General features: G+C 45.8%; 2 protein-coding genes and 1 non-coding gene across 7 annotated transcripts; all 3 read left to right on the top strand.

Moving 5' to 3' along the window:
- Positions 1 to 20,649, top strand: TTLL13 (tubulin tyrosine ligase like 13). Of its 5 annotated transcripts, XM_020289102.2 has the most exons (14): positions 1 to 260; positions 548 to 588; positions 1,679 to 1,797; positions 3,264 to 3,394; positions 3,658 to 3,814; positions 4,228 to 4,371; positions 5,306 to 5,391; positions 5,713 to 5,944; positions 6,418 to 6,602; positions 10,097 to 10,282; positions 10,742 to 10,913; positions 18,840 to 19,019; positions 19,598 to 19,916; positions 20,297 to 20,649. In XM_020289102.2, exons 1-14 carry the CDS (start codon positions 1 to 3, stop codon positions 20,551 to 20,553), a joined length of 2,469 nt encoding a protein of 822 aa, XP_020144691.1. In that variant the 3' UTR covers positions 20,554 to 20,649. The 5 variants fall into 5 exon arrangements, with proteins under 5 accessions (XP_020144691.1, XP_075860859.1, XP_075860861.1 ...); XM_076004744.1 differs by lacking the exon at positions 20,297 to 20,649 and having other exon boundaries at positions 10,742 to 10,956; positions 19,598 to 19,685; XM_076004746.1 differs by lacking the exons at positions 19,598 to 19,916; positions 20,297 to 20,649 and adding an exon at positions 10,949 to 11,061 and having other exon boundaries at positions 10,742 to 10,821; positions 18,840 to 18,927.
- Positions 16,850 to 16,956, top strand: LOC142872012 (U6 spliceosomal RNA). The gene has a single exon (XR_012920262.1). It is a non-coding gene; the product is annotated as a U6 spliceosomal RNA (small nuclear RNA).
- A 573-nt stretch (positions 20,650 to 21,222) lies between the features above and the next one.
- NGRN (neugrin, neurite outgrowth associated) lies at positions 21,223 to 27,510 on the top strand. The gene is made up of 3 exons (XM_012763303.3): positions 21,223 to 21,462; positions 21,878 to 21,988; positions 26,479 to 27,510. Exons 1-3 carry the CDS (start codon positions 21,299 to 21,301, stop codon positions 27,089 to 27,091), a joined length of 888 nt encoding a protein of 295 aa, XP_012618757.2. The 5' UTR covers positions 21,223 to 21,298; the 3' UTR covers positions 27,092 to 27,510.
- Positions 27,511 to 27,782: the final 272 nt, after the last annotated feature.

The raw sequence follows: 27,782 nt of genomic DNA, 5'->3' as shown, positions 1-27,782 counted from the left end.
ATGGAACCAAGTACCTGTAAGACCAGCGAATCAGAAGAAGACTATATTGAGGAAGAGGAATCTGAGGAAGAGTGTGTTAAAGAGGAATCTACCAGCCCTTCTAACCCTTTACAGCAGGCATTCCCAAAGGCTGACTGCACGACATTTGAGAATGGGGTTCCCTTATCCATTATAGCCAAGAAAATTCCACAGAAAACCATAACCCCAACTGACACAGATGACTTAGAAATTGGGAAGAGAAAAAGAAGGCGCAAACGCAGGTAACCATTCCCTGAATCCCCTCACCTGTAAGGCTCCAAGGAGTCACCCCCAGGCCTCACTTTAGCACTTGGGGGCTGGGATCTAAGGTCTTCCCTTTAGGCCACGAGAGAGGAGAAGAAATGCTGGATCAACATTAACCTTTTGATACAACAAAAACAAAGTTCAAAACCATTTGGGCTGGCTCAGTTTGGAGTTTCAAATGTGTCATGAATTTGCTGAATATCTCTTCTACAGTGCCTGTCCTTCCCTTCCTGTCTGCCTGATTTATGCTATTCCTCCATTCCAGACCCCTGGCCATCAACCTCACCAACTGCAAGTATGAGAGTGGTAAGCACCCAGCTCACACTATTGTGCACAGGAGGGTCTGTGCGCAGCTGTTGCTCGTCCTCTGGGGGTGGCCCTGCGCTCGGGCTCCCAGCACCTGCACCTTGTCAGGCTGGCACTGGCCTGTGACCTGTACTGAGTTTCCTGGGTGTCCTCGGGCTCAGCTGCCAGCAGCTGAGACACTGCTGTTCCAGGTAGTCTCAGTGGCAGGGAGGTTATTTCCACAGTTAGCTAACAAGAAAAAAAATATCCGAGAGCCACATTGCCCCACCCATCCCAGATTTTACAAGAGATAAGACAAGGTCAAAATAGTTTTTTCAAGGAAGTTGTGAAGGGGCTTCAGTAATTATTTAAAAAACTTGCCAGGCAGGCAGGGCGTGGTGGTTCACGCCTGTAATCCTAGCACTCTGGGAGGCTGAGGCGGGCAGATTGCTCGAGGTCAGGAGTTCGAAACCAGCCTGAGCAAGAGCAAGACCCCATCTCTACTATAAATAGAAAGAAATTAATTGGCCAACTAATATATATAGAAAAAATTAGCTGGGCATGGTGGCACATGCCTGTAGTCCCAGCTACTCGGGAGGCTGAGGCAGCAGGAAGGATTGCTGGAGCCCAGGAGTTTGAGGTTGCTGTGAGCTAGGCTGAGGCCACGGCACTCTCTCTAGCCTGGGCAACAAAGTGAGACTCTGTCTCAAAAAAAAGAAAAAATACTTGCCAGGTGGGTCAGCAGTCTCCTTCTTTCCCTCATATCCCTTCTGGCATCTGGGCCTGGGACCACTGAGAGTGTGAGGTGCCAGTGTGACCCCCACCCACCTGGTCAGCCCTCCAGGCCATAAACAGTCTTGACTGAGTGACAGGGCTGACAAGAACAGAGAGCCAGGCCCTACTTTTCTGTGCCTTATATTGTGGAAGGGCCCTGGCAGCCCTGTGAACTTGGAGTTGCCACACGGTAACCAAATGAAGAGCTGGGGTGAGCACTACCTCCCTCTTCAACCTGCTCTCCAGTCAGGTCTGTCCCTTCCCTGGCCCAGCCATACAGGTCCAGGGCTTGTCCCTGGTGCCCAGGCTGGCACCACTGATCCCCCTGTCTCTACAGTGCGTCGGGCAGCGCAAATGTGTGGCTTGAAGGAGGTAGGGGAGGACGAGGAGTGGACCGTGTACTGGACGGACTGCTCTGTCTCGCTGGAACGCGTCATGGACATGAAGAGGTTTCAGGTACCCATCTGCTGGCCTAAGTGCCTAAAGGGGCTGAGGCCCCGCAATGACCACTGCCACCCCGAGCCTAGGCACCCGAGTCTGCTACTCTTTTTGGCTGTACCCTGTGCAGACAGGAAAGACCACGCCCAGGGGCTTCTTTTCCAAAGGAAATATTCTCCCCTTGGGTCTCTGGAGTTCGTTATCTGAGGGAAGTGTTTGGTGAGACATCCTCTCTCATCGTTTGTTCTCTGCTTGGTGGCATCTATGTCTAGCAGGGCCTTTCCAGGGCAGGTGAGCCCATCCTGGGGACAAGACTGGGAGGCAGCTTCAGAGCTCACGGTAGGGACAGTGGAGTGATCCAGCCTTGTAAGCAGCTTGGGTGGGCGTTCCACAGGCATTAAGCGACAGGGTGGGGGCCTGCCGGCAGCTAGAAAGTCAGGAAAGACAGACCAGGCTTTACCAGACGAATGTAACTGCCTCTCGGTATTTTTATTGTGCTCTAATTGGGTGTTTGTGGTGATTAGCAATAAATTAACTTAAAGGGGTATGCAGGCTTATTTTGGGGGAACGTTGGGAAGGAGGGAGTTGAGGAGACTGTATCCTGTCCCACAACTAGTCTTTGGAGAGGTGCCCAAGAGAGAAAGTGCTAGAAGTGCTCAAGAAACTTCAGAGAAGAGGCCCACAGGGCACTTATAAGATGAGGATGACAATACTTAGCAGTCTCACTGAGGGCTTTACTATGCATCTCACACTGTGCTGAGCACTTTCACACTGTCACCTTGGGAAACCCTCAAGAACAGCCCCTCTTAGAAAGAAAAGGGATAGGAAATTTTTTTAAAAAAAGATAAAAAATTACAAATTAAAAAAAAAAAAAGAGCAGCCCTGAGCACAGATACCCCTTTGTTAAGAAAGGGGCAGACACAAAAAAAAGGAAGAAGAGGAGGACACTGAGGCTCAAATACTAAGTTCACGCCGCTAGTCAGCCAGGGCCATCAGGGGACTCCGGACAGCAGAGAGCCTCTGGCAGGCACCATGGCCCTGCACTCCCTGGGGCAGGGTCTTAGTTTTGCTTTCCCTTTTTTGTCTTTTGGGAAATGTTTTCTTCTCGTTATTTGCTTGTGCTCTCCTGCATCAGTGATTGTCTTAGGACTAGTCCTGGAGATGAGAGGGAAGGTAGAAGGTGGCTGGAAGGCCAGAGTCCCGGCTAGCGCACACCCTCAGCTTCTCACTGCCACTCAGCTGCTGACCTCGGTGTGGATGTGCGTGGGGTAGATACCACGGAGGGGTTTGTCAAAGGGGTTTGTCACGCCTTAGGGAATCTTCCTATTCTCACTGCCAGGCTACTGGGAATGGCGCTTACCTCCACTGTGACCTCTCCCTCAGCCTCCTCAGTCCTCTTCTCTGCTTCCTGGGCTGCCCAGGCCCTGGGAACTGCCACTCACTCCAGCGAGTAGTGTATATATAACCACCTGGCTCTGTTTCAGAAAATCAACCACTTCCCCGGCATGACAGAAATCTGCCGCAAAGATCTGCTGGCTCGGAACCTCAACCGCATGCAGAAACTCTACCCCATGGAGTACAACATCTTCCCCCGCACCTGGTGCCTCCCTGCAGAGTGAGTGAGCCTGGCTTCCCCATGCCGAGATACTGGGGGAGGAACAGGGCTGCTCTGAGTTCCCTCCAGATCCTGGTCTTGTGACCTAGGAATGTCTCAGAGGGATGGAAGTGGAACAACAGTTTCAGCTGGTCAAAGAAAAGAGGGCCTGAGACTGAGTGTTCCAGGAAGAGCATGGACTAGGTAGCAGGAAGATCTCCATGGGGCCCTGGGGATAGCCATGATGCAGAGAAACCTTCTGACCAGCCCCTCTCTGCACATAGCTACGGGGACTTCCAGTCCTATGGTCGTCAGCGAAAAACCCGCACTTATATCTGCAAGCCAGACAGTGGCTGTCAGGGACGTGGCATCTTCATCACTCGAAATCCCCGGGAGATCAAGCCAGGAGAGCATATGATCTGCCAGCAATACATTTCCAAGGTGAAGGAGGCCCACCAGCCCCCAGCCCCAGCACTGGGAGGAAGCCCGTTCTAGGCTCCTACCTTTCGGCTGTCCCGGTGCCTTGGAGGCAGTAAGAGCCATGGCTCAGAACCAGCCTGCCAGGGTTTGAATCTCAGCTTTTCTACTTCCCAGATACGTGACCTTGGGCAAGTTTCTTGCCCTTTCTGTTCCCGTTTACTCCTTTGTTAAGAGAGTGTTTAGACCAGCAGTTACTTGTTAAAAAAAAAAAAAAAAAAAAAGAGAGTGTAATAATAATAGTGAACCACTTTACCTGGTTGCTGCGAACATTCAATGAGTTGTTATGTGTTTGACGCACTTACAACAGGGTCTGGCACATAGTAAGCATTTCAAAAGTGTTGTTATTATTCCCTCACGGGTTTGCGTGCTCTCAGCCCTTCCTCATTGATGGCTTCAAGTTTGACATGCGAATCTACGTTCTGATCACGTCCTGTGACCCTCTTCGGATCTTCGTGTATGAGGAGGGCCTGGCCCGGTTTGCCACCATGCCTTACATGGAGCCCAACCATAGCAACCTGGTAAGGGGCAGGGCGGCACCCTCTTCTCTTCTACTGCCATGAGTGCTGAGGTTCTACAGAGAAACTGGGTAGAGAGGTTTGTCATTGTCACCCAAGAACAAGGAGGGAAGCCAGTGAGAGCTGCAGTACCTGGCTGTGAGGAGAGCATTTGGCAGGTGATGACTGAGAAAAGATCATCACCTAGCCCATGGCCCATGACTATAGTCCCAACTACTCAGGAGAATGGCTTGAGTTTGAATCTAGCCTGGCAATACAGTGAAACCCCACTTCTAAAAATAAAAAGGGCTGGGCACAGTGGTTCACTCCTGTAATCCCAGCACTTTGGGAGGCCAAGGTGGGAGGATCACTTGAGCCCAAAAGTTCAAGATGAGCCTGGGCAACAGAGCAAAACACATCTTTACAAAAAAATTTTATATATTTTTTAGTTGTCCAGCTAATTTTTCTATTTTTAATAGAGACAGGGTCTCACTCTTGCTCAAGCTGGTCTCGAACACCTGAGCTCAGATAATTCGCCCGCCTTGGCCTCCCAGAGTGCTAGAATTACAGGTGTGAGCCACCACGCCTGGCCTTACAAAAAATTTTTTAAAAATAGCCAGGCATGGTGATGCACACCTGTAGTCCCAGCTACTTGGGAGGCTGAGGCAGGAGGATCACTTGAGCTCAGGAGTTCAAGGTTGCAGTGAACTATGATCTGGCCACTGCACTCCAGCGGGGGTTACAGAGAGAGACCCTGTCTCTAACAACAACAAAAAAGTCATCCCCCAGAGGAACTCAGAACAACCTCTTCGTCAGGATCTTACAGAAGGACAGTCGGGTGAAGAGGGACAGGAGATGGGCAATCCTGGGGAGGGGCAGGCAATTAAAAGGCAACGAAGGGCTGGAGAGGAGGGCTGCATAGAAGCAGCCTGAGACCACAGGGCCACTCTCTTCACAGGATAATGTCTGCATGCACCTGACCAACTATGCTATCAACAAACACAATGAGAATTTTGTCCGGGATGATGCTATGGGCAGTAAGAGGTACTCCCTACTCTGTTTTCTCCTGCTTCCTCTGCCCTTTAGCCCCACAGTCTCAATAGCCCATGGAGCTGAGCTGGCTCTTGGGAGGCTCATTGCCCAGGAAAACTCAGCCTTTATAGCCCCTTGTCCTGTGCCTGTACTTTGGTACTCTTAAGTGTGGCCCCAAACTCCACCCTGATCACTAATCCCTGGCCAAGATGCTAATAGATCTTTAAAGCCCAGGGGCCCAGGCATGGAATTAGGGTGTTAGGGAGCCTCCTGCCTGCAGCCAGGCCCCACTGGCATAGAAACTGGCCTTCCTCTGAGCACTGGGCCTCACAGGAAGCTGTCAACACTCAACACCTGGCTACGAGAGCACAGCTATGACCCCCGAGAGCTGTGGGGGGACATCGAGGACATCATCATCAAAACCATCATCTCAGCCCATTCTGTTCTTCGCCACAATTACCGAACCTGTTTCCCCCAACATCTGAGTGGAGGTACATGTGCCTGTTTTGAGATCCTCGGTTTTGACGTCTTGCTGGACCACAAGCTGAAGCCCTGGCTGCTGGAGGTGAGGATTATCTTCTAGGCTTTGCAAAACCAAGGTCCAGCGGCCTCTTTGAACAGACACTTGGGATAGGAGTGCACTCTGGGTGGAAGAGAGAATGGGGGATATGGAAGCCCTGGCATGGGTGGGAACCAGAAGAAGGCATAAGATCTCTTTGCTTTTGACCTGCTGAGTCAAATATTGGTGGTTTCTCTATCATAGGAATCCAGGTTTTGGATCCCCGTGTTCCAATGTAAGCCTTGCTTTTAAGGACACCATATCTGCAGAGTCAGGCTATGTGATTTACTCTCACCACTCTGTGAACTGGAGGGATTTCTATGGCAGAGTTCTGTGGCCTTGGAGCCAGAGCATCCAGCCTCCTTGGCTGAGGTCACAGGAGGGGGATGTCTCTCCTAGACACGCTAGTTAGGCCCCTCAGAGACTACCACCTGCTCAGGTGGTCTAGGAGAGGGGTGGATAATGACTCCTCCTGGCAGGTAAACCACTCTCCAAGCTTCACCACGGACTCACGCCTTGATCGAGAGGTGAAGGATGCACTTCTCTGTGATGCCATGACCCTTATCAACCTCCGGAGCTGTGACAAAAGGAAGGTGATAGAGGAGGAAAAGCGGCGAGTCAAAGAGCGGCTTTTCCAATGCCACCAACAGCCACGAGAAGCCAGGTACACTGGGTGTCCAACATGTGTTTCTTTTGTTCTTTTTTTTTTTTGAGACAGGGTCTTATTCTGTCACCCGGCCTAGACTGCAGTGTTGTCATCATAGCTCACTGCAGCTTTGAACACCTGAGCTCATACGATCCTCCTGCCTCAGCCTCCCAAGTAGCTAGGACTACAGGTGTATGCCACTATGCCCAGCCAATTTTTCAATTTTTGAGAGATGGGGGTCTCACTCTTGCTCAGGCTGGCCTCGAACTCTTGCCTCAAGTGCCTTCCACCTTGGCCTCCCAAAGTGCTGGGATCACAGGTGTGAGCGCCCAGCCAGTTATTCTTTATTATCACTTTCCTGAGAGTAAAAGTCCTTCTCTAGAAGGAGAAGGCAGCCTTAGGCTGATTAGCTAGTAAAAACAATTTTTGCAAAGATAATACATCATATATCAAAGATAATATATTCAAAATGCAAAAGATACAGTGAATATAGTCTTTCTCCTACCATTCTCCAGCTACCCAGTTTTCCTTCCTGGAGCCAATCAACGTTTCTAGTGTCATGTGTATACTTTCACAAGCATTTAATGCACATATATGTATTTATACAAAATATTTTTCTCCCTTGTCTACCCAATTGCATAACATTTACACTTTCTGCACCCTGCTTAGCAATGTATTTTAAGGCCATTCTCATATTAGCACCCAAGGAGCTTTCTATGGTTTGATAAGCTGGTTTGGTTTTCTTAACAAAGCTCTTCTAGAAACCGGTTCCTGAGAAATTTTGTAATAAAGAAACACAGAAAACAGTTTAGTCATTCAATAATACGGAATTTTTTTTTTTTTAGACAGAGTGTCGCTTTGTTGCCCAGGCTAGAGTGAGTGCCGTGGCGTCAGCTTAGCTGACAAAAACCTCAAATTCCTGGGCTCAAGCGATCCTCCTGCCTCAGCCTCCCGAGTAGCTGGGGTTATAGGCATGCGCCACTATGTCCGGCTAATTTTTTTCTATATATATATTAGTTGGCCAATTAATTTCTATTTATAGTAGATACGGGGTCTCTCTTTTGCTCAGGCTGGTTTTGAACTCCTGACCTCGACCAATCTGCCCGCCTTGGCCTCCCAGAGTGCTAGGATTACAGGCTTGAGCCGCAACTGGCTGGGAATTGTTAAAAATCAGTACTCATTGTTGTTTTCATTGTAAAATGGGTTATAAACATAGTAATTGGTTACTGATACTAAATTATAATCTATTAGCCTGTAATCCTAGCACTCTGGGAGGCCGAGGCGGGAGGATCACTCAAGGTCAGGAGTTTGAGATCAGCCTGAGCAAGAGCAAGACCCTGTCTCTACTAAAAATAGAAAGAAATTAATTGGCCAACTAAAAATATATATAGAAAAAATTAGCCAGGCATGGTGGTGCATACCGTAGTCCCAGCTACTCGGGAGGCTGAGGCAGGAGGATCGCTTGAGCCCAAGAGTTTGAGGTTGCTGTGAGCTAGGCTGACGCCATGGCACTCTAGCCCAGGCACAGAGCAAGACTCTGTCTCAAAAAAAAAAAAAAAAAAAATTTAAAATTAAAAAAAATAAAAATAAAAATAAATAAATAAAGTTATAATTTATTAATGATACATAAAAATGAATTTGAGTAGATTTATGGTTATTCCTATAATCATATCACTCTTCCCCACTTGCAGTCCACTATGCAGGGGCAGTCTGTATTCAATTCCCCATGATAGCCTTAGGGCTTGGCACACAGTAAGCACTCAAATGTTTGTGTGATGAATGGGAGTGAAGTATTTAACTGTCAATACCCTGGGTATTCTCATGAGATTGGACTGTGCACCTGAATGTTATGAATCATGTCTCTAATGGGGAAAAATGGTTGAATGGAATTGGACTAAATAAACCAAAGTACAATCATATAATAGAACAACAGGCAGCCATTTAAAAATATTGTTGTATGGGCCGGGCGCTGTGGCTCACGCCTGTAATCCTAGCTCTTGGGAGGCCGAGGCGGGCGGATTGCTCAAGGTCAGGAGTTCAAAACCAGCCTGAGCAAGAGCGAGACCCCGTCTCTACTATAAATAGAAAGAAATTAATTGGCCAACTGATATATATATAAAAAATTAGCCGGGCATGGTGGCGCATGCCTGTAGTCCCAGCTACTCGGGAGGCTGAGGCAGGAGGATCGCTTGAGCCCAGGAGTTTGAGGTTGCTGCGAGCTAGGCTGACGCCACGGCACTCACTCTAGCCTGGACAACAAAGTGAGACTCTGTCTCAAAAAAAAAAAAAAAAATATTGTTGTATGATCAATCTTATTTTCATTCAAAGAAAGACAGAAAGAAAAAAGAATGCACACATGAGCTAGTAAGTGGCAAAGCCAGGATTCACACTCAGGAGGTCCTGCCCCAGAGCCCATACTTTTAACTAATATGCTTATTGCATAATAAGATTATGAGAAGTTTAATTTTCTTTTTGCTCTTCTAAGTTTTCTGTAATAAACATGTATTACTGGCCAGGCGCGGTGGCTCACGCCTGTAATCCTAGCTCTCTGGGAGGCTGAGGCGGGTGGATCGTTTGAGTTCAGGAGTTCGAAACCAACCTGAGCAAGAGCGAGACCCCGTCTCTACTATAAAATAGAAAGAAATTAATTGGCCAACTAATATATATAGAAAAAATTAACCGGGCATGGTGGCGCATGCCTGTAGTCCCAGCTACTCAGGAGGCTGAGGCAGAAGGATCGCTTGAGCCCAGAGTTTGAGGTTGCTGTGAGCTAGGTTGACGCCACGGCACTCACTCTAGCCTGGGCAACAAAGCAAGACTCTGTCTCAAAAAAAACCCAAACAAACAAACAAACAAAAAAAACATATATTACTAGGCCATTCGCGGTGGCTCATGCCTGTAATCCTAGCACTCTGGGAGGCCGAGGCAGGCGGATTGCTCGAGATCAGGAGTTCAAAACCAGTCTGAGCAAGAGCGAGACCCCATCTCTACTATAAATAGAAAGAAATTAATTGGCCAACTAATATATATATAGAAAAAATTAGCTGGGCTTGGTGACACATGCCTGTAGTCCCAGCTACTTGGGAGGCTAAGGCAGTAGGATTGCTTGAACTCAGGAGTTTGAGGTTGCTGTGGGCTAGGCTGATGCCATAGCATTCACTCTAGCCTTGGCAACAAAGTGAGACTCTGTCTCCAAAAAAAAAAACAAAAAAAAACCCGAACATGTATTACTCTTATAAATCAGAAACCTAAAATATTGTGATAACTTGGAATGCTAGCTTACGAGTGAACCTCTCTGCACTTAATGATGTAACTCAGATTTCTGGAAGTCAAGCCTCATTTCATGGCTACACATATCTGCCAAAGATGAGTTTGGCAGCTTTCCCTATGTGGGCAAGGGCCCAGGAGTCCCAGAAGCCAGCAGGAGTGTCTCAAAGCCTTAGCCAGCCATCCTTACCCTACTAACATTCTCACAGCACTCCTCTGATTCACCCTGAGCTTGGTTTCCACAGGCGAGAACAAATCGAGTTATTCCATGCAGCAATGCTGGACCAGGAACAATATGAGGATTCTCACCTGGGGGGATACCGGAGGATCTACCCTGGGCCTGACACGGGGAAGTATGCACCCTTCTTCAAGCACAATGGCTCCCTCTTCCAGGAGACTGCTGCTTCCAAGGCCAGAGAGGAGTGTGCCAGGTACTTTGCCCCGCATGCTCCTCTGTACACGTGGGTGGGGGCAAATCCTGAAGGTCCGTTGCTCCCCAGAAGTGGGAGAGGAAGCCAGGCATTTGAGGAAAGACGATTGGAGGTGTAAAGTCTATCAGACTCTTCTACAGTTCCCAACCCCTGGGCTGAAGCTTCACCTGTATTGACAGCCACTCCCCATTGCTCACATCACCACCTGAGTTCTGCCTCCCTACCACACCCAGTCCATGGACAAATTATCTTCCATGAAACTGGTCCCTGGTGCCAAAAAGGTTGGAGACTGCTGAGACTCTTAATGATTCTTTCCCATCTTCCCCCTCATTCCTTTTCCACCAGTCTGATCCCAAGAACAGATCATAACTTCCTACTTTTTCCCTGTCCCCATTTTCCCTCACCCCTCTTCTCCCCAACATAATTTCTCCAGTGTCTGAAGCCACTGTGTCTTGTCAGGCAGCAACTGGAAGAGATCCGCCTTAAGCAAGAACAGGAGACCTCAGGCAAAAGGCGAAAGGACAAGGACCAGAACCAGGGTGAATCAGCTGGGGAGAAGAGCCGATCCAGGGCAGGGCTCCGGGGCCTTCCCACCCACTTGGCTTACAGGAAACGGAACCGGGAGAAAGAGGTGTCAGAAGTTTTGTGGCTCTTATCTTTCTGCAGGAAATGGGGTAGGACTACTAGAGAAGGGAATCTCTGCTGTCCTCTCCTCCCCTTGCACAAGAGAGAGATGAGTTCCTAATCAGTAAATTGAATCTGAGCTTTTGGAACAGGAGGTGAGAGAATGGACAGCAAAGGGAACCTTACACTAGGGGTCAGGGAAAGGATGGAGGTGGAGTGGGCAGGGGTCCCCCAAAACAACACTGTAGCTTGTTCCATCCAGCAAACACCACCTACTGACAGGAAGGTCAATTTGCACACCCTTTATAGTATTACTGACTCAATCATATGGGGTGTAGTTGAGTCTCACCCACAAGCACCATCCACTATCTCAGAAATTAAACTGGGAGTGCCATTATCTAATCAAAAGAAAATACAAAAATAAGAAGTAAAAGCTGCTCCAAATGAGAAGGAATCAATAAAAGATCCCTTGATACATGAAAAATCAGAGTAAAAGGATACCCCCAAAAGAAAACAATAACTCTGTACCAATGGAAACCAACCAAATCAAGAATATTGAAATGACTGATAAAGAATTTCAAATATGGGTTGTAAGGAAGCTCAATGAAATACAAGAGAAGGCCGGGCACAGTGGCTCATGCCTGTAATCCTAGCACTCTGGGAGGCCGAGGCAGGCGGATCACTCAAGGTCAGGAGTTTGAGACCAGCCTGAGCAAGAGTGAGACCCCATCTCTACTAAAAATAACAAGAAATTAATTGACCAACTAAAAAAATATATATATATAGAAAAAATTAGCCGGGCATGGTGGCACATACCTGTAGTGCCAGCTACTCGGGAGGCTGAGGCAGAAGGATCGCCTGAGCCCAGGAGTTTGAGGTTGCTATGAGCTAGGCTGACACCACGGCACTCTAGTCTGGGTAACAGAGTGAGAGTATGACTCAAAAAAAAAAAAAAAAAAGAAAAGAAATACAAGAGAAAATAGAAACCCAACACAAGACCCACAAAAACAATGCAGGGAATGAATGAATCATTCACTAAATAAATCAAGTTATTAAAAAAAATCAAGCAGAGCTTCTGGAAATGAAAAATTCATTCAAGGAAATACAAAACACTGTGGAAAGCCTTAAGAATAAACTGGATTAGGCAGAAGAAATAATCTCAGAGCTAGGAAATGACACCTTTGAATTAAACAAGTGAGTCAAAGAGAAAACAGAAATAAGAGGAACAAACAAAGCCTATTAGAAATGTGGGATTACGTAAGGAAACCTAACATAAGAATTATAGACATCCCTGAAAGTGAAGAAGAAAATACACATGGGCTGGAAAACCTATTTAAGGGAATACTTGAACAAAATTTCTCAGGTCTTGCTAGAAATCTGGACATCAGGTACTAGAAGCACAAGAGACTTTTGGGAGATTCATCACCACAAGGTGATCACCCTGACATATAGTCATCAGACTGGCCAAAGTTAACACAAAAGAGGAACTCCTACAAACCATAAGGCAAAAGCCTCAGGTAACTTACAAAGGAAAACTCATCAAACTAACTACAGACTTCCCAAGTGAGACCTTACAAGCCAGAAATGTCTGGGGCCCCATTGTCAGTCTTCTCAAACAGAATAATGGGCAGCCTAGAATTTTGTATCCTGCAAAACTAAGTTTTTTATATGAGGGAGAAATTAATACTTTCTCAGACAAGCAAACACTGAGGGAATCTGTCAACACCAGACCTACCCTACAGAAAGTACTCAAATCTGCATTATATACTGATCAGCACAACAGACACCCACCAGTGTAAAACCATCCAAAAGCTAACGGTCAGAGCCCAGATATACAATGGCTCGAGAGGTAAAACAAAACAATAAAGTTCTATGCAACTGGATGGACAGAAATCCACTCCACTGATCATTTCTTTCAATAAATGTGAATGGCTTGAACTCCACACTCAAGACACATAGGCTGGCTGAATGGATAAAAAAATACAAGCCAAGTGTCTGCTGCCTCCAGGAAACACATCTAACCTGCAAGGACTCATTCAGACTCAAGGTGAAGGGATGGAAAACAATATTCCATCCAAATGGAAACCAAAAGAAAGCTGGTGTAGCCATTCTCATATCAGATAACATAGACTTCAAATCATCAAAAGTAAAGAAGACAAAGATGGTCATTATATAATGGTAAAGAGAAAATTAAACAAGAAGACATAACAATCCTAAATATCTATGTACCTAACACAGGTGTGCCCAGATTCATAAAGCAAATCCTACTTGATCTAAACAAAATGATAAACAGCAGCATTGTAAAGCCAGAGACTTCAACACCCCACTGACAGAATGGGACAGATCCTCCCAACACAAAATAAACAAAGAAACAATGGACTTAAACAGGACTCTATAACAAATTGGCCTAACAGACATTTACAGGACATTCTACCCCAAAACTACTGAAATATTCTTCTTATCAGCTCCCAGAACATTCTCTAAGACTGATCACATCCTAGCCATAAAACATGACTTGACAAATAAAAAAATAGAAACCATACCATTTATCTTTTCAGACCACAATGAAATAAAATCAGAAATCAATTCCAACAGAAACATTCAATCCTACACAAAGTCATGGAAATAAACAACCAACTGCTGAATGATTATTGGGTCAAGGAGGATATTAAGATGGAAATCAGGCCGGGCGCGGTGGCTCACGCCTGTAATCCTAGCACTCTGGGAGGCCGAGGCGGGTGGATTGCTCAAGGTCAGGAGTTCAAAACCAGCCTGAACAAGAGCGAGACCCCGTCTCTACTATAAATAGAAAGAAAATTAATTGGCCAACTAATACATACAGAAAAAATTAGCCGGGCATGGTGGCGCATGCCTGTAGTCCCAGCTACTCGGGAGGCTGAGGCAGTAGGATCGCTTGAGCCCAGGAGTCTGAGGTTGCTGTGAGCTAGGCTGCCGCCATGGCACTCACTCTAGCCTGGGCAACAAAGTGAGACTCTGTCTCAAAAAAAAAAAAAAAAAAAAGATGGAAATCAAAAGATTCTTCAAACTAACTGTCAAAGGGGACACAAATTACCAAAATCCATGGGATTCTGCAAAAGCAGCCTTAAGAATAAAATTCATACTCTTAAATGCCTATGTCCAAAAGACAAAAAGATCCTATATCAGCAATCTAATAAATTGTCTCAAGGAATTGGAAAAGGAGCAAACCAATCCCAAACTCAGCAGAAGAAAAGAAATAACTAAATGAGCAGAGCCAGAACTAAATGAAATTGATTCTGAAAGAATTATACAGAAGATTAATGAAATAAAAAGTTGCTCCTTTGAAAAGATAAACAAAATCAACAGGCCTCTCACTAGATTACCCAGAGACAGAAATGAAAGGACCCTAATAAGCTTAATCAGAAATGGAAAAGGAGAAAATTACAACTGATACCACAGAAATACAAAATATCATCTCTGAATACTACAAAAATCTTTATGTACATACACTTGAAAATGTTGAGGAAATGGACAAATTCCTGGAAATACACAACTATCTTAGGTTAGATCAGGAAGAAATAGAACTCCTGAACAGACCAATATCAAGTAACAAAATTGAAGCAGCAATAAAAAAGTCTTCCAACAAAAAACAGTCACGGACCAGATGGTTTCACAGCTGAATTTTACCAGACCTACATAGAAGAACTGCTTTCTATACTGCAGAAATTATTTCATAACATCAAGAAGGAAGGAATCCTCCCCAACTCATTCTACAAGCCAGTATCACCCTAATACCAAAGCCAGGAAAGGACACAATAACAAAAAAGAAACCTACAGACCAATATCCCTTATGGATATAGATTTTAAAATTCTCAATAAAAACCTGGCAAAGTGAATTCAGCTGCACATCAAAAAAATAATCCACCACAGGTGGGCTTCATCCTAGAGATCCAAGGATGGTTCAACATACACAAATCTATAAATGTGATTCACCACATAAATAAAAGCGAAAACAAAGACCATATGATCCTCTCAATAGATGCAGAAAAAGCATTTCACTAAATTTAGCACCTTTTCTTGATAAGAACGCTTAACAAAATAGACACAGATGGACCATATCCCAAAATTTAAAAAGCCATATATAACAAACCCACAGCCAACATCATACTAGTGGGGAAAAACTAAGAAGAGTCCTGCTTAGAACTGGAATCAGATACGGTTGCCCATTGTTACCACTTCTATTCAACATAATGCTTGAAGTCCAGTCAGAGCAATCAGACAAGAGAAATAAATCAAGGGTATCCAAATGGGGAAAGAAGAGGTCAAACTATTGCTCTTCGCTGGTGATATGGTCTTATATCTAGAAAACCCCAAGATTCTGCCAAGAGACTCCTGGAATGCATAAATAAATTCAGCAAAGTCTCAGGTTACACAATCAGTTTGCACAAACCAGTAGCATTCCTATACACCAACAATAGTCAAACTGAGAGTCAAATCAAAGACTCAATATCTTTCGAGTAGCAACAAAGAAAATAAATTACCTAGGAATATATTTAAGCAAGAAGGTGAAAGACTTCTGCAGAGAGAACTAGGAAACCATGAAGAAGGAAATCGCAGAAGATATAAATAAATGGAAAAACATATTATGCTCATGAATTGGGAGAATCAACGTTGTTAAAATGTCTATATTACCCAAAGTGATTTACATATTCAATGCAATCCTCATTAAAATACCAACACTATTTTTCACAGATCTAGAAAAAATAATTCTACACTCTATATGGAACTAGAAAAGAGCCCAAATAGTGAAGGCAACCTTAAGCAAAAAGAACAAATCGGGGCCGGGCATGGTGGCTCACACCTGTAATCCTAGTACTCTGGGAGGCCAAAGCCGGAGGATTGCTCAAGGTCAGGAGTTCGAAACCAGCCTGAGTGAGACCCTGTCTCTACTAAAAATAGAAATTAATTGACCAACTAAAAATATATAGAGAAAAAATTAGCCAGACATGGTGGCACATGCCTGTAGTCCCAGCTACTTGGGAGGCAGAGGCAGCAGGATTGCTTGAGGCCAGGAGATTTAGGTTGCTGTGAGCTAGGCTGATACCATGGCACTCACTCTTGCCTGAGCAACAAAGTAAGACTCTGTCTCAAAAAAAAAAAAAAAAAAAGAACAAGTTGGTGGCATCACTTTACCAGACTTCAAGCCATACTACAAAGCTATAGTAACCAAAACAGCATGGGCCAAGTGTGGTGGCTCACGCCTGTAATTCTAGCACTCTGGGAGGTTGAGGTGGGCGGATTGCTTGAGGTCCGGAGTTCGAAACCAGCCTGAGTAAGAGCGAGACCCCGTCTCTACTATAAATAGAAAGAAATTAATTGGCCAACTAATATATATAGAAAAAATTAGCCAGGCATGGTGGCGCATGCCTGTAGTCCCAGCTACTTGGGAAGCTGAGGCAGTAGGATGGCTTGAGCCTAGGAGTTTGAGGTTGCTATGAGCTAGGCTGACGCCACAGCACTCACTCTAGCCTGGGCAACAAAGTGAGACTCTGTCTCAAAGAACAAAACAAAACAAAACAAAACCCAGCATGGTATTGGCACAAGAACAGAGACATACACCAATGGATCCGAACAGAAAACCCAGATATAAAACCATCCTTATAATGCTAACTGATCTTTGACAAAGCAGAAAAAACATACATTGGGAAAAGGAATCCCTATTCAGTAAATGGTGCTGGGAAAATTGGATAGCCACATGTGTAAGACTGAAACAGGGCCAGGTGCGGTGGCTCACAGTGACAACGAAAAATAATGAAATGGAGCCTGATCAAGTTAAAAAGCTTCTGCACAGCCAAGGAAACAATCAACAGAGTGAATAGACAATCTACAGAATGAGAGAAATTATTTGCATATTATACATCTGATAAAAGGCTGATAATCAGAATCTACAAAAAAACTCAAGCAGTGCTCACTTCGGCAGCACATATACCAAAATTGGAACGATACAGAGAAGGTTAGCATGGCTCCTGAGCAAGGATGACACACAAATTCGTGAAGCGTTCCATATTTTAAAAAAAAGAATTCAAGCAAATGAACAAGAAAAACCCAAACAACCCCTTTAAAAAGTGGGCAAAAGACATGATCAGAGACTTTTCAAAAGAAGATAGAATGGCCAACAAACATATGAAAAAATTCAATGTCTCTATATACTTTTAGTTGGGCAGCTAATTTCTTTCTATTTTTGGTAGAGATGGGGTCTCACTCTTGCTCAGGCTGTTCTCAAACTCTTGACCCCAAGCGATCCTCCCGCCTCAGCCTCCCAGAGTGCTAGGATTACAGGTGTGAGCCACCGCACGTAGCCAAATAAATTCAATGTCTCTAATCATCTGGGAAGTGCAAATGAAATCCACAGTGAGATATCACCTAACTCCAGTGAGAATGGCTTTTATCAATAAATCCCTGGCTGGGGCCCTGTGGCTCACACCTGTAATCCTAGCTCTCTGGGAGGCCGAGGCAGGCAGATTGCTCGAGGTCAGGAGTTTGAAACCAGCCTGAGCAAGAGCGTGACCCCGTCTCTACTATAAATAGGAAGAAATTAATTGGCCAACTAATATATAGAGAAAAAAAAGTTAGCCAGGCATGGTGGCGCATGCCTGTAGTCCCAGCTATTCAGGAGGCTGAGGAAGTAGGACTGCTTGAGCACGGGAGTTTGTTTTATTTTTATTATTTTTTTCTTTTATTTTTTTTGAGACAGTCTCACTTTGTTGCCAAGGCTAGAGTGAGTCCCGTGGCGTCAGCCTAGCTCACAGCAACCTCAAACTCCTGGGCTCAAGCAATCCTACTACCTCAGCCTCCCGAGTAGCTGGGACTACAGGCATGCGCCACCATGCCCAGCTAATTTTTTCTATATATATTAGTTGGCCAATTAATTTCTTTCTATTTATAGTAGAGACAGGGTCTCGATCTTGCTCAGGCTGGTTTTGAACTCCTGACCTCAAGCAATCTGCCCGCCTCAGTGTCCCAGAGTGCTAGGATTACAGGCATGAGCCACTGCGCCTGGCTGAGCACAGGAGTTTGAGGTTGCTGTGAGCTAAGCTGATGCCACGGCACTCACTCTAGCCTGGGCAAAAAAGTGAGACTCTGTCTCAAAACAAAACAAACAAACAAACAAAAATCCCAAAACAACAAATGCTGGCATGAATGTGGAGATAGGAACACTTATACACTGTTGGTGGAACTGCATACTAGTACAACCTCTATGGAAAGTATTATAGTATGGAGATAGCTCAAAGAACTAAAAGTAGACCTACCATTTCATCAGCCATCTTACTACTGGGTATTTACCCAAAGGAAAAAAGGGCCTTTTATAAAAAATATACTTTCCCCCAAATGTTTGTAGCAGCACATATCACAATTGCAAAGATGTGGAAACAACCTACGTGCCCATCAATACATTAGTGGATTAATAAAATGTGGTGTATGTATACCATGGAGTACTACTTAGCCATAAAAAAAACCCAGTAAACTAATTCCTCTTGTATTAACCTAATGGAACTGGAGACCATTCTTCTAAGTGAAGTGCTACAAGAATGGAAAAACAAACACCACATGTACTCACCATTAAATTGGAACTAATCAAACAACACTTATGTGCACATATAGAAATAAAACTCATTGGAAATCAAGCAAGTGGGAGGGGGAAGGAGGGATAGATAAATTCACACCTAATGGGTACAATGCACACACTGGGTAACGGGCACACTTATAACTTTGACTCTAACTATACAAAAGCACTTTATGTAACCAAAACATTTGTACCCCTGTAATACTCTGAAATTAAAATAAATAAATAAAAATTTTTAAAAAAAGTGGGCAGGGGTCCTGCAGCCATCCGTGCTGATGGTTTGGGACTCATCCTTGGGGATTCTGCATTTCTCTCTCATGTATCTTGTAGCTGCTACCAGTACAACTAGACACCATGCAGCCTCAACAAATTGTGGAAGCGGAGGAGCTGGAGCGGTTGAAGGCCCTGCTACAAAGGGAAAATCTCATCCGAAGCCTGGGTATTGTAGAGCAGCTCACTCGCATGCTGCAACCCAGCCGCCGGGGCCAGACAAAGCTTCATGAGTATCGGGTGAGGGTCCCTACGAAGCCTCCTAGAGAACAAGGGAACAAGGGCTGTGGTACCAGCACATGGTGGTGGTCATACCAAAGGAGGCTTATGTGATGGTATCTGTCAGTGGAGCCTGGGCAAACAGAGTACGCTGAGCCTTGGGAGAGGGTCTTTTGGTTCCTTTTGCATCTGTTCCCAAGCTCCCTCGTTTTAGGTATGACATCCAGCAACGTGCAGCTCCCAACCTTCTCATGAGACTTACTCTCTATAATCCTGTCTCACAGTAACCCCAAACTCATGACTGACAAATAACAAGGCCACCACCCTCAATGGCTTCTGTATAATTTTCTCCCTAGCACTGCCAGTGCCCTGGCTCTAATGGGAGACAAGTAAACAGTCTTGGGCCAACAAAACAGCTGCCGCATTCACTATTCCCTGGGCTAGTTGCAAACCTGTTGGGTCCTCTGTTTCTGTTGAATCCCAAAGGAGTAACTGGTTGAATAGTGGCCAGGGCCTAGAAGAGATTTTTCAGTTACCTATTTCTTCCAACACTCCAGCCTCACAAAGAAATGTGGTAAGGGGCTACTCTTCTCCTCTAGCCTAGATTTCACCAGGACGGGCCAGGCAGTCAAGAACTGCAATCTGTGAGTCTGGTCCCGTTGTTGCTCCTGAGAAGGGCTGCCAAAGAGCAGGGCCCTCCTCATTGCCTGCATCCAGTTCTGCCCCAAGAATTGATCCCCAGGATCTTAGGGCCACTGCCAAGCATGAATGTCGCAGTTCCACATCACTCCCGGTGCCAACTGCAGCCCAAGAACTTCAAGTGGATAGGAGATACATCAGCCTTCAGCCCCTGTTCATTGTCAATGAAGAAATCTGGGAGGCGCTATTTTACCAGTGCCAGAGTCAGGCTCACTAGTCGTAAGTATATAAAACCAGCTTTGGTCACTTAGACTGCATAAATTCCTACTAGCAAATATACAGATGGGATCCTCCCAAAATATAATTTAGCACTTGCAGCATGTGGGAACGGGGGAGGTAATGGACCCCATTTATTTACTTCCTTCTATGTACTAGACCCTGGTGATAGAAATGGCATACAGTCCCAACACTCAATAAAAGGGAAAAAAACAGGGAAATGAACAAGTAGACATATTAATTACAATACGGTGTGGTAAAGATGCTGGAGGGAAGCATGGCATGCCATTCCTCTGTGCTGATAATGAGGCCACAGTTGGAAAAGAGGTGAGCAAGTCTCTTCTGTGAGTACCAACTCAGCTGGATCCATGTTTCCACTACAGAAGGCCAAGCCAGCAGAAGGCTAGAAGCCATAAATCAAGCCCTCGCAGAATCAGTGCCACCCACTTTAACCCCAAAGCAGGGATATCTTCTGCAACCGGAAAGAGTGGCATGTGATACATGGACTGAACGCACCTTGCCCTCCATGGTAAACTCTGAACACAGAGCAGCCAAGACTCGAGATCTCACCCTCTGCACTGCCTCTGCACCCGTGCTGCAGCATTCCAGTGCACTCCTCAACATCAGTCAGCACAGGTAAAAGCAGGAGGGATCTCTACCTCTCCTGGAGAATCTCAGGTTTCCAAAGGGGCAAAGGTCCTTCAATCTTTGCTAAATGAAGGACTATCGCCAACTTACAGTTTGAAAAACCCTGGCCAGGAACTCTGTTTGCATAAGGCATAACACAGTCACCAATAATTAATTCCTCAACACCCTAAGACGATTTTGGGATCGCTAAAGACTAAAAGATCAAGAGGAGCCAAAGCCGGCCATGTACTCATCTCTGCTCCTCAAGACTTAGCTTGGGCTTATCGCTAGGTGATGGGTCTGAACCTTGGGTACAGCCCAGGACTGAAAGCTACCCGGCGACAAGGAGCCCCTTTCTCAGAGGAGCCGAGTGCCCAAGGCACCGGGCTGTCGCCGTCACAAGATTGCCAAGGGGAAGACCTTCCCACTGCGCGGAGACAGGCAGGCCTGGACAGCCACTGGGGTAGGGGGCGTGGCGGCTCTTGGCAATTGGATCCGTCTTTTTATTAAAGTTTATGCCATTTTACAGGCGCGTCCTGTATCTCATTTTGGCCGTTGCGTTCCAAAGAAGGCCTCTCCACAGTCACAGCCAGGAAAGCAGGACCACGTACCAGTTGAAGCCTTTATCCACCTCCAGCCCGGTGAAGCCGGAAACACTCGTGACCGCCCAGCGTCCTGCCCGCCCTTCAACTTCCGGTCCCGCCCTCCTACTTCCGGTGCTGCGGCGTCGCGGCTGCCTCAGGCTTGTTTGCATCGACATGGCGGCTACTCTGAGTCTCTTGCTGGGCGGGCGTGTCCGCGCTGCAGTCGCGCGCTGTGGGTTCGCGACCCGGGGGGTGGCGGGCCCGGGCCCTATCGGCCGCGAGCCGGACCCGGATTCTGACTGGGAGCCGGAGGAGCGGGAGCTGCAGGAGGTGGAGAGGTACCGGCTCCTCCCGGGTCCCTCAGCCTGAAGCAGGGCCTCGCGCCCCGGCGCTGCAGGCCGCGCCCCCTTGGCGCCGGGTGTCCTGCCGCTGCTCGCGCAGCGACCCTTGTTTCTTCTTACCCGTTGTCAGGGGCGCGGGGGCACATGTTCAGCTCCCTTGGGACCACGAGTCCTTTCACCAGTGACGTATTTCATCACCAGTTTAGAGAATTCGGCGTGCTTACGGGCAGTTATTGTTCTAGCTGTTAGATTTCTGGGGTGGTGTGCAGAGCAGCTCTAAGCCTGCAGACATGGCCCGGTTGCCCTTTCGAACAAAGAGAAGAGGGCTGGGCGTTCTGTGATTTAACCTGAGGCTCTTCAGACACCCATCTTGCTTCTACGCATGGCTTCTGCCATTGGTTCTCTCCCCCAGCACCCTGAAACGACAGAAAAAAGCAATGCGATTCCAGAAAATTCGGAGACAAATGGAGGCTCCAGGTGCCCCGCCCAGAACTCTGACGTGGGAAGCTATGGAGCAGATCCGGTAAGACACAGGGTGCTTTGATTGCATCTACCGTGATGAGGAGTGAGCAGTGGGAGCCTAGAACACAGGTTTGGCCTTTTTGGTGCTGCTTCTATGTTTTCGCTTTTTTTTTTTTTTTTTTTTGAGACAGAGTCTCACTTTGTTACTCAGGCTACAGTGAGTGCCGTGGCGTCAGCCTAGCTCACAGCAACCTCAGACTCCTGGGCTCAAGCGATTCTGCTGCCTCAGCCTCCCGAGTAGCTGGGACTACAGGCATGTGCCACCATGCCCGGCTAATTTTTTCTATATATATTAGTTGGCCAATTAATTTCTTTCTGTTTATAGTAGAGACGGGGTCTCACTCTTGCTCAGGCTGGTTTCGAACTCCTGACCTTGAGCAATCCGCCCGCCTCGGCCTCCCAGAGAGCTAGGATTACAGGCGTGAGCCACGGCGCCCGGCCTGTTTTCGCTTTTTTTTTTTTTTTTTTTTGAGACAGAGTCTCACTTTGTTGTCCAGGCTAGAGTGAGTGCCGTGGCGTCAGCCTAGCTCACAGCAACCTCAAACCCCTGGGCTTGAGTGATCCTTCTGCCTCAGCCTCCCGAGTAGCTGGGACTACAGGCATGCACCACCATGCCCGGCTAATTTTTTCTATATATAGTTGGCCAATTAATTTCTTTCTATTTATAGTAGAGATGCAGTCTCCCTCTTGCTCAGGCTGGTTTCGAACTCCTGACCTCGAGCAGTCCTCCTGCCTCAGTCTCCCAGAGCGCTAGGATTACAGGGATGAGCCACCGCGCCTAGCCCAAGACGGGGTCTTGCTCTTGCTCAAGCTGGTCTAGAACTCCTGAGCTCAAACAGTTCACCCGCCTGGGCCTTCCTGAGTGCTAGGATTACAGGTGTGAGCCACTGTGCCCAGCCGACAATCTTAAATTTTATATATTTTAAGTGTTTTGAGTAGGATATCTATTACATATAGCTCAGAATTCTAACAGTATAACGTGGCATACACATTGAGAATTATTTGTCTCACCCAGTCTACTGTGAGTACTATTTTTCAATAGTTTTTCTGTCTTTTTCAAGGTTTCCTTATGCAAATACAATATGAATACAGATTTTTAAATTTCACCTCCTGAATCACAAACAGTGGCATACTGTAAATGTTATTCTACACTTTTCTTTTTTCACGTGGTATATTCTATAGATCTTTCCATTTCAGAAGAGAGAACTGTTCAATTCATTTTTTATAGATCCATAGTGAACCATAGTTTATTTCATCTTTTATGATGGGCACTTGGATTGTTTGCATTCTTTGCCCACAAATAGTGCTCCAATGAATAACTTTTTTTTTTTTTTTTTTTTGAGACAGAGTCTTGCTTTGTTCCCCAGGCTAGAGAGAGTGCCGTGGCATCAGCCTAGCTCACAGCAACCTCAAACTCCTGGGCTCCAGCAATCCTGCTGCCTCAGCCTCCCAAGTAGCTGGGACTACAGGCATGCGCCACCATGCCTGGCTAATTTTTTCTATATATATTAGTTGGCCAATTAATTTCTTTTTTTTTTTTTTTTTTTTTTTTTTTGAGACAGAGTCTCACTTTGTTGTCCAGGCTAGAGTGAGTGCCGTGGCGTCAGCCTAGCTCACAGCAACCTCAAACTCCTGGGCTCGAGTGATCCTTCTGCCTCAGCCTCCCTGGTAGCTGGGACTACAGGCATGCGCCACCATGCCCGGCTAATTTTTTTTATATATATATATCAGTTGGCCAATTAATTTCTTTCTATTTATAGTAGAGACGGGGTCTCGCTCAGGCTGGTTTTGAACTCCTGACCTCGAGCAATCCGCCCGCCTCGGCCTCCCAAGAGCTAGGATTACAGGCGTGAGCCACAGCGCCCGGCCTGGCCAATTAATTTCTTTCTATTTATAGTAGAGACGGAGTCTCGCTCTTGCTCAGGCTGGTTTCAAACTCCTGACCTTGAGCAATCCACCCGCCTTGGCCTCCCAGAGTGCTAGGATTACAGGCGTGAGCCACTGCGCCCGTCCATGAATAACTTTTTATCACATCATTCCCCATTGTCCAGGATTAATTATTACATACATTCCCAGAAATAGGTTGGTTGCTGGGTCAAAAGGCAACTGTATTTGAATGTTGTTAAGTAGTTAAACATAAGTTATGTGCCATTTTTCATTTCCATCAGAATGACTGTGGAATTAAGACTTAGAATAAAGGGGATTCTGTAGAGCTGGTCAAGATTTTGTGAGCCTGTAGTACCTCTCTCTTGAGTCCCCAGTCAGCTCTCTCTACTGTCTTGAACAACAGTTTTTTCAAACCTTCCAGCATCCTACCTATCATCTCCCACTTTTGTGGTCAATAAATATCCTTTTACAAATGTAATCTCAACAACTTGGGAGGCTGAGGCAGGAGGATTCCTTGAGCCCAGGAGTTTGAGGCTGCAGTGAGCTATGATCATGCTACTGCTGTCCAGGCTGGGTGACAGAGTGAGACTTTGTCTCTTTTTTTATTTTTTATTTATTTTTTTTAGACAGAGTCTCACTCTGTTGCCCGGGCTACAGTGCTGTGGCATCAGCCTAGCTCACAGCAACCTCCAACTCCTGGGCTCAAGTGATCCTTCTGCCTTAGCCTCCCAAGTAATTGGGATTACAGGCATGCACCACCATGCCCAGCTAATTTTTTCTATATATTTTTAGTTGGCCAATTGATTTCTTTCTATCTTTCTAGTAGAGACAGGGTCTCGCTCTTGCTCAAGCTGCTTTTGAACTCCTGACCTCAAGTGATCCTCCTGCCACGGCCTCCCAGAGTGCTAGGATTATAAGCATGAGCCTCCGCGCCCGGCCTGTCTCTTTTTTTAAAAAAAAAAAAAACTCTTCAAAGAAAAAACAGGCCATTAAGTAAGAACTCTTTCAGCTTCCTGGTCTTTCTCTGTACCTTCCATTCCTAGACTTTACTCACATCTCAGGCACACATCTCTGTGTACCTTAGGTCATATCCCTACATTGTTCCCAGCTGATTCTCAGGCTACCTACCCTTGTTAATTTTTTGGTTTGGTTTTTTTTAGCCACTACAATTAAACTGCTCTCCTTAAATCCATCAGTGACTTCCTCAGTGCTAGGTTCAGCTGACCCTTTCTAGTTTTTAGCCTCCTTAACATTTCTGTAATTTAAGAGAATTTCTTAAAATTCTCTTCTCCTTTGACTCAAGGGTACGGTACAAGTCCATTCTGACTTTTTTTCCCCCTCTTTCTAGGGCTGCTATGCTCCAGTTTCCTTGGGCTTCTGTATTGTAAATATTGCTGTTTGTTAGAGTTGTGTCATTAGTCATTTTCGTTCACTCTGTATATTTGCCTGCCTAAGGATAGCCATTCATGACTTTAGTCCCCTCTGCTGTTGGCTTATGACTTCCAAACTCCAGCGCACGGTTTTCTTCTGAACCATAGAGCCATATATTCAGTTGTGTACCAGATAACATCTCTGTTTTGGATATCATTCTTTCCTCAAACTCAACGTGTACAAAATAGAATTCATCATTGTTCCTGACAGTTTAGTTCTGTTCTGACTCTTCCTGTAATCCACCAATCACCCAAGCTAAAATCCTGAAACTTGACCTTGATACTTCCTCTATCAATTTTTAGTCCCTTAGTACCAAGTTCTACCATTTGACCTTCCCAGCTCTCTTCCCTCCTATGCTCTATTGCCACTGTCTCAGTTCAGACTGCCTGGATTACTATAACAGCCTCTTGCACAATCTTCCTGCCTACAGCTTTGCCATTGAAAAACTATTAATCCCAATAGGTTGAGCTTCAAAATGAAAATTTACCCCTGGCATTCCACTGCTTAAAATCTTTCCTTGACTCACTGTTGGCCTTGTGATAAATTCCAGACTCCTAAGCATGACGTGATCTTTCTTCCACACTTGCTGTCAGTTGAGTTTTCCCAGCAAAGGTGATGTGCTTCTTTGCATTTCACATGCTGCTCACTCTGCCATCAATACCTTTCATCTTTCCTTCTCTCCTCCTTCTGCCAGCTTATTACGCCTTTTTATCCTTTCAAAACAACTCTAACTTAGACTTTCTGAAGCAGTTTCTGGGCCTAGCTGTGTTGTGATTGCCTGTCCCTGGGTCTCCGTCCTAGGTACTCTCCCTACAACCAGGCTATAACACTTAACATAGTGTCTTTTGTGTGTTAATATCTTATGTCCGTCTCTACCACCAAACCATGCTCTTTGAAGGGAATGGCAGTCCTCCTGCATCCCCAGAATGTAACATGGGTATTAGATGGCAGTGAGAGGAGTTCACTTGATATGAAATGAAATGACCTGACTGAGAGTAGTCAGGTGTTGCTCTTGATGCACAGGAATGGAAAATAGCCATTTAGCTGGCACAAGATAGAGACTATGCTTGCTGTTTTCTCTAGCCCTCTTTTTACTTATTTATCATTAGTATTATCAGTTAAATGTTCTGATAGGAGACTTCTTCACAACTTAAAACCTGCTTTTTCCCATAGGTATTTACATAAGGAATTTGCAGAGTCCTGGTCAGTTCCCAGGTTGGCTGAAGGCTTTGACGTCAGCATTGATGTGATCCAAAGGGTTTTAAAAAGCAAATTTGTACCAGCATTGGAGCGAAAACTGAAGCAAGATCAAAAAGTCCTTAAGAAAGCTGGCCTTGCCCTGTCACTGCAGCAGATCCAGGACTCTGGAGGTAGCTTGAAGCCTCTCTCTGCAGGCCACTGTGAATCAAGCTCTTTGCTAATGCCAGGGGACGAAGTTTCATCCAGAGGCCAGTGTCACAGCCTGGCTTTGAAAGTGATAGAGTCGAATGCTCGGGGTACAAATACACCAAGGAGACAGAAGGGAAGGAATAAAGGAATCCAGAGCCTGGAGAAGGAGAGCTTCGTGCCTGTCACTGCAACTCTAGGTCATCCGAGAGAGCTGCAGAAGTACTCTGCCAGTGATTGTGAGGGCACCAGAGGAACTGATGGTGATGGATTGCCAAGTAATGAGAAGCTGGAGGAGTTGAAGGCAAGGGAACCAAGTGACCAGAACTTCAGCAACAAAGTAGTACAGAGGGGGCGGGAGTTTTTTGACAGCAATGGGAACTTCCTGTACAGAATTTGAGCTGGGCCTTGGCTTGTGGAGTTTCCTCATGAAACACAACTGGACAAGTATATTTGTAGCTGCCTGGATTTCTGTGTATGGATTAGCCACCTTGGAATGGGAGGAAGTGATGAGCCAGGAATGTGGGAGGAAAGAGCTGCTTAGATAGATTCAAATTTCCTGGAGCACTGCTCCCAGTCTGACCCCGGTAGATCTTTAGTGCTCATTTTTCTTGTTTAGGCTCTCTGTACCTTGAAAACCAGCCCATGTTGCATGTGTTATTAAGAGTTTCTGTGATACTTACAGTATATATTTGGGAGGAAATGAAAACTTTGCCTTCTGACTTCATTTCCTTCTTGATCAATGAATACTAACAGTTCTGGAACTGCTTAGTCAATTGGTTTTCCTTATGTGCAAAATAAAGTAAAATGTAGCAGTCAGTGTTGCTTGGTGCTCTCTGGGGTGGGAGGGTTTACCTGTGAACCTTGGAGAGCAAGGGAAGAGAAAAGGCAAAAAGGAGGGCTCCCTTGTCATTAAACATTGGGAGAGAGATGGAATTTAGAGTAATCCCCAACTAAGGGCTCTGTCTGGAGCACCCTGCTCAGTGACAGATTTTGACAACCAAAAACTGAACATCTTTCTTAGTTGCTGGAGTTTGAAAGAGATTGGGGAGTGGTGGGGTTGACAGAAAATGCAGAGCAAGCAAAGGCTT

Source organism: Microcebus murinus, chromosome 7 (genome assembly GCF_040939455.1).
Source record: "Microcebus murinus isolate Inina chromosome 7, M.murinus_Inina_mat1.0, whole genome shotgun sequence".
Taxonomy (NCBI): domain Eukaryota; kingdom Metazoa; phylum Chordata; class Mammalia; order Primates; family Cheirogaleidae; genus Microcebus; species Microcebus murinus.
Note: the sequence above shows the minus strand (reverse complement) of the source record. Positions and strands in the feature narration are given on the sequence as shown.